Below are 6,943 nucleotides of genomic sequence, written 5' to 3' on the forward strand. Positions count from 1 at the left end.
AGCAATTATAATGAAACAAATGTTTACTATATTTATATGAAACTACATGTAAATGTGTCTCTTTCACACCTAGATAAAGTGTTAACTTCAGACTGTCAGTTTGAATTATTCTCGCTGAGTGTCGAAAACAGATAACCAACGATACAGTAACTCACTATTAAGCAAAACTCTGAAGTAAAATTATATCTTACTCTTTCAAATTATCAACGAAGTAAATTGACATCTCAGGAACAATAAAAACTCTTAAATTTGAAAACCTATCGTAAAACAATATGGATGGTCCAGAGGCAAACCACACACTTACTTAACAAAACATATGAATATAAAAACGGTGCAGTTATCGTCAGAGGACTTCCGGCATGCAATCTGACTTCCGGTATGGTGTTTTGGTAGAACCCGTTAGTTCAAACTTTATTTAATTTTACAACGATTGTGAAACAAGCTATTACAACTTATATTAATCACTCTCGTTGGCACGATGTTGCGCGAGAGTGTGGTCTTGTGTTGGGGGGGAAACCGGAGTACCCGGAGAAAACCCACTTGTCCGGCTTGGTGACCATTAACCAAATCCACATGCGCCCAGGCCGGGAATCGAACCCGGGTCGCCTTGGTGAGAACCGTTACATATGTATTAAGCTATATATCTATTGTCATGTGATTTGAATGGTGGTAGTAATTACTCTACTGCAAGTGAAGGAACAATTTGTGAAGTTTGCATCCAAGGTTGTTTTCGATGGAAAATGACAGAAGTGTTCCGAATGTGTTAAACTATAAAAACAATAATTTTACGTAGTTTCATTTTGATTTAAATTTTATATTATTACTCGCTTAAAAAAAGAAATAAATGGAAGATAAACTGACGTATTTTCGTCATTGTACAGTTAAGTTCTATTATATAACCGTTTAATTGCAACGCCATTTATTATAAAAGAACAATGATTGAATATTGGCTATCGGAACGGTGAATGTTTTTTTTTTAAATACAATAATAATATGAAAGTGAAACTAAAGTAAAAACAAGCAAAATGTCCGTACACATTTGCCGATGTAAATCGGATTTTGACAAAGATATTTTACAGAATAATAAGTATGTGCAGGAATAGTATAGTTAAAAGCTGCACTCTCTCAGATTGAACTTTTTGACACCTTTTTTATTTTTTGTCTTAGAATGAGCCATTTTTTTGCGAAAATCAATGGAAACAAATTATATAAGACTGCTGCCAAAAAAATCGGATCGCAGATTTTTATATTTAAGTTCAAATATTGATGTTTTATGCATTTTTCTTAAACCGTAAATAACGGTTTTAGCCGTAAAACATTAATTTTCGAACGGATATATGAAAATCTGCGATCTGTCTTTTGTCAGCAATCTTTTATCATTGGTTGGCAGATATTTACGCAAAAATTGCTCTTTCCAAGACAAGAAATAAAAAAAGTTGTAAAAACGGTATATCTGTGAGAGTGCATCTTTAACTCAACATTCATTCAATGATTGTATATTATAATGATTAAAAGTCTGCTATGGTAAATGTTTCCTATGAAAAGGTGAAAAAGTAAACCCGACCTACCTATCTCATTTGTTTTTGCATGCAATAGGAAACACAGGTATTTTTTTTTTTGGCCTTATTGACAGAAAAAAACAACAATCAGGTGTAATAACGTTGTAGAATATTTATGTACTTGAACAAATGTATTTCAATCATTATGAAACCTTAACATATTAAATACAAATCTAACTTTTAAAAGCTAATCAATATCATTCAGTCACCTGACCTTTTACGTAGGCTAGAGATACGCTGTTTATCTAACTACTGTGTTGAAAGTAAAGGCCAGGGGGAGGACTTTTACGCGTTTTAACCCTATATGTTACAGGACTATGGCATCAAATTTTGAATCCTCCATTCAGAGTGGGGGCTGTGATTTCATCCATGATTTCGCCTGTTCCGCGTGCGAAAAAGATGGACTGAACAGGGAAGCTCAACATTTGTGTAATCATTGCACGAAATATTACGGCGATAGCTGTGTCCCAGTTCATAACAAGCTATACAAGAGGCACACAGTGCTCGACCGGAAGGACGTGAAGAAATGGGCAGCAGCACCGGGGATGTTGGACGTCCTTGAGAGATGCGAGAGGCACCCCGGGGAGGCGCCCAAGCTGGTCTGTGGTGACCATGGCCAGCTGTGTTGCCATGTGTGCGTTGCCGTGGTTCATAGGTATGTTTCAAAGACGATTTAAGTTAAAATAACAAAATCACAGTTTTTAAACTGATCAAAAAATAGTTTAAGCATGTTTAATTAACATTGTCTCCGGTTTATACAATCACAACAAAATTGTATTTTACATTATGTGTATTATTAGACTTTGCTAAATTTTTATCCGTCAACACTGTCAACAAAGCCTTGCTAACGCACCAGTCAATTGTAACCACGCCCCCCCAAGGTCCGGGGGTATACCGGGGATAGCCGGGGAAATTGGCCGTGTTTTTACTTTCCAGGTGGCCCCGCAGTGCCGGGTGACGGCGGTGGTTTTGTCTTCACGCCAAATTTAGCGGGAAATTGGCCTTATCTATGGTCCCTTGGGTGCGGGGGCATTTGGCGGGAGTTTTACCAGCAGATTGTCCCCGGAGGGCGGAGACTTTTACCGGGCTTGGCTGGACCGATAGTCAAAGTCACCGCTATTCCCCGGACCTCAGGGGGGGGGGGGGTACAAATGACTGGTGCATAACTATAACACATTTGTTTTTACTCGTTCATTATATATCACTTGCATATCGGGGAGGGAGGGTGTCGAACTCACCCCCTCTGAAATCCTCCATGTTTACTTTTTATTTCATTATAGTTGAACTACTAAAATACCACCAAAATGAACCATTTCCCCTAAGTAGCGCCCCATCTAACGTCGAATCCTGGAACCGCCCCTGTATACTTATATGATAGACTCGTTATTCGTGTCAGATCCTATATTATAAGACATTTATTCAAATGGAGAAATATTGAGAAACACTTAAGTACCCCTCTATTAACTCATGATGATTTGGGCAAAATTTCTAGCTGTGCGGTTTGATTAGAGGAATATGTCGTGCACGTACATAAAATGACGCTGTAAATAACATAATAATGCGTAATAATTATGTTCCAACACATTTGGAACTCCTCGGCCATTTTCCATCAAAAACAATCTCGGATGTATATGGATGGTTTACAATGACAGAATTCTAAGAGTTATGAGCCTTACTACACATACTGCCACTGTTGTATGGCGATTATGGTACTGAATATAAACTCTATGCGACTTATGGTATACTGAATTTAAACTCTATGCGACTTATGGTATACTTAATATAAACACAATACGACTTATGGTATACTGAATATAAGCTAAGTATATGACTTTAAATGAATGAATTCGCAAAACATCGTCATAACAAGAAATCTAAGTTATTTTTAACCAAGCCTTTCTTCTAAGAAGTTTTATTATAATTACTAAGATTTTAACTATAAAGTAATTTATGCTATTAGCCTCCCGAAATTCCTATACATGTACCATTTACGTTTCAATTTAGATATTAATCATTTGGTATTTTTTAAACATCTGTTATGCTTTTATTTGTCTTGATTTGTCTGTATTTTTTCCTTGTAATATGCCATATTTCATTGTGACCATATTAATCATTTTCTGATGCATATCAAGATTTATCAAGAATATGTTATTAATATGTTAACGACAATAAATAATTATGTTTGTCTAGACAATCTGTCTGTCTGTGTCTGTCTGTCTGACTGTCCGTCCGTCTGTCGTCCGTCCGTCCGTCCATCTGTCTGTCTGTCTTTCTGTCTGTCTGTTTGCCTGTGTGTTTGTGTGTCTGTCTCTCTGTCTGTCTGTCTGTCTGACTGTCCGTCCGTCTGTCGTCCGTCCGTCCATCTGTCTGTCTGTCTTTCTGTCTGTCTGTTTGCCTGTGTGTTTGTCTGTCTGTCTCTCTGTCTGTCTGTCTGACTGTCCGTCCGTCTGTCGTCCGTCCGTCCGTCCATCTGTCTGTCTGTCTCTCGGTCTGTCTGTTTGTCTGTCTGTCTGTATGTATGTCTGTGTGTATGTCTGTCTGCCTATCTTTCTGTTTGCCTGTGTGTCTGTATGTGTGTCTCTGTGTTTGTCTCTCGGTCTGTCTTTCTGTCTGTTTCTGTGTCTTTATGTATGTCTGTCTGTATGTATGTCTGTGTGTGTGTGCGTGCGTGCGTGCGTGCGTGCGTGCGTGCGTGAGTGCGTGCGTCCGTGTCCGTGTGTGTGTGTGTGTGTGCGTGCGTGCGTGTGTGTGTGCGTGCGTGCGTGCGTGTGTGTCTATGTGTATGTGTCTGTGTGTGTGTGTGTCTGTGTGTGTCTGTCTGTGTGGGTGTGTCTGTCTGTGTGTAAGTGTATGTGTGTGTGTGTATGTCTGTGTGTGTAAGTGCGTGTGTGTATGTCTCTGTGTGTGTCTGTGTGTATGTGTCTGTCTGTGTGTGTGTGTCTGTCTGTGTGTCTGTCTGTCGGTGTTGATATATGTCTATGTATTTGTGTCTGTGTGTCTGTCTGTCAGAATGTGTGACTGTCTGTGTCTGTGTGTCTGTCTGTGTGTCTGTCTGTCTGATTATTACAGAAAGTAATGCATTAAGATTGTTAGACTCTATGATCAGCTTGATATTAACTAAATGTGTTATTTATGTTAAAAAATAGAACATCGATGTTTTAAAGCAGACATCAACAGGTTCTGGAAGACGACGACGACGACGAAGACAACAACGAAATATAAGTATTTAAATTTATGTGATTTTAGAAGAATGTTATAAACAAGCGTCTTCATAAAACAAACATAAATTATGTGTTTCCTTCCTTCATTGCAGACAATGTTCATCAATACAGCACATTCCAGACGTTGCAAAGGGCATCGGCAAAGATCCCGAGTTTCGTCAACTACCTCAACGTGTAGCTGTTCTTAGGAAGCAGATAGAAGATATGAAAAACGACAGAAAGAAAAATAGTGCCTCACTGAGGAAGACTCGAACAGCCATTGTTGATGAAATCAAAGCAATCCGTAAAAAGATCAACGACATTCTTGACAAGATGGAGAAAACAACCGTTCAAGATTTAGACCGTCTGGTTGCTGATCAGGAACTGTCCATTAAGAAAGGTATTGAGTCATGCACACAGATGGACGACGAATTAAAGAACATCACAGATGACATACAAAGCAAAGACTCATCAGGCGAACCACCCCTATACATTGGGTTCAGAAAATGTAAAGAAATAATCAAACAAGCAAACGAAATACTGCAAAACATGCCTAGTGTTGTCAAATACGAAATAACCTTTCGTAAACATAATGAAATAGAAGATAACTTGTGCTCGGTGACGACCTTTGGAGAGTTAAATGATTCGAATGTTTTTTGTAAACAACCACGTACATCGCTTTTTCCCCGAGATCATGTATTTGCTACCAATGGTTACAAGCAGTACAACGTAAAGATTAGTTCAGACAAAGATGAATGTGATATTGAAGGGATATGTGAGCTGCCTGGTGGAGAGGTTGTTATTACAGACTACAACAACATGACAGTGAAACTCCTGGACCAGAAGTACAGGGTTGTCGATCACTGTGATGTCCCCGAGAATCCATATGACGTGTGCCACATTGGCGGAAATGAGGTTGCCGTTTGTGTTAACAAAAACAAGAAAAATAGACATGAATTTCATTTCATTAACATTACAAAAGGGAAACTTGTGACTACGAGAAAGTTAAGTTTCACTCATGAATGTTTCAGCGCAGCTCATCACAGGAACAACCTTTACATTTCATCAAACAACGCGCTGTACGTCTATCCGATGACGGGGGAGCTGGTAGAGAAGCTTTACGAGGACAAGTCCGGTGGTGACACGGTGATGGGATTTGCCATCAGTAACGACGGGAAGACTATCTACATCACAAACTACTCAAACAATCAACTTATCACCCTGAACAACCTCGGCAACAAGCTGGTCACATTCACTGATCCTGACTTGAGGGGACCTACCGGAGTACACGTGACAACTGCTGGAAACGTGTTCGTCTGCTGCTGGACTTCCAACACAGTGCTGCAGGTTGACAATGACGCGAAGACGAAGTTGGCCACACTGGCAAGGAAACAAGACGGAGTGTACGGACCTAAAGCTTTGTACTTCAGCAGCCGTTCTTCCTCGCTGGTTGTCGGCGGAAAGAAAGACACGCTCCTCGTCCTTAATGTACGATAAATAATAGGTCCAATTACAAGTGGCAAAAATACAATAATTATAACTGATTGATTTTAACTTTAACCTTTCTCGTAAATATAAGTACGGAGGGAAAATGTACATGTATTTAATACAAGAATCATATTTGCTTAAGCGTACATATAACTTTTATATTTGACGTATTTTATTTGCTTTTAGCTACATAGTTATAATTTTTATCGAGCACATGATATTCAACTAAATGACTGTTTATTGTATAATGTTATTCCCGTATATTCAATATGTTGTTAGTGTGCATGTATACTCGTATATATATATATATATATATATATATATATATATATATATATATATATATAAATATATATATATATATATATATATATATATATATATATATATTCTTTATTTAATGTTAAAATAAAATACATAATACGGCCCGTTTTGACTATTTTCACTGGACACCTAGATGAACATAGGTGTAACAAGTATGCAGAGTTTCTTTCAGTAAAAACAACAACAACATATACCATGATTATAGTTGGTTTTGTTTTCAATTAAAGGCACACAATAAAGATGGATTCAAAAAACATTTTGTTTTTATATTAAATGCAGAATTATGTTGAACTCATTAGACAGTATGATCGAAACATTAACAAACATAATGCGATACGTTTTTAGTAAAAAAGTTAGCATATTTTTAATTAA

At 37.8% G+C, this 6,943-nt stretch overlaps 1 protein-coding gene across 1 annotated transcript; it reads left to right on the plus strand.

Moving 5' to 3' along the window:
* The first annotated feature begins 1,876 nt into the window (after nucleotides 1-1,876).
* On the plus strand, nucleotides 1,877-6,262 carry LOC128216222 (uncharacterized). The gene is made up of 2 exons (XM_052922792.1): nucleotides 1,877-2,214; nucleotides 4,873-6,262. Exons 1-2 carry the CDS (start codon nucleotides 1,877-1,879, stop codon nucleotides 6,254-6,256), a joined length of 1,722 nt encoding a protein of 573 aa, XP_052778752.1. The 3' UTR covers nucleotides 6,257-6,262.
* Nucleotides 6,263-6,943: the final 681 nt, after the last annotated feature.

Source organism: Mya arenaria, chromosome 14 (genome assembly GCF_026914265.1).
Source record: "Mya arenaria isolate MELC-2E11 chromosome 14, ASM2691426v1".
NCBI classification, from domain to species: domain Eukaryota; kingdom Metazoa; phylum Mollusca; class Bivalvia; order Myida; family Myidae; genus Mya; species Mya arenaria.

Coding starts and splice junctions, on each gene's coding strand:
- LOC128216222 (XM_052922792.1), top strand. CDS start 1,877: ATGGCATCAAATTTTGAATCCTCCATTCAGAGTGGGGGCTGTGATTTC. Junction 2,215..4,872: donor TGCGTTGCCGTGGTTCATAG/GTATGTTTCAAA, acceptor CCTTCATTGCAG/ACAATGTTCATCAATACAGC.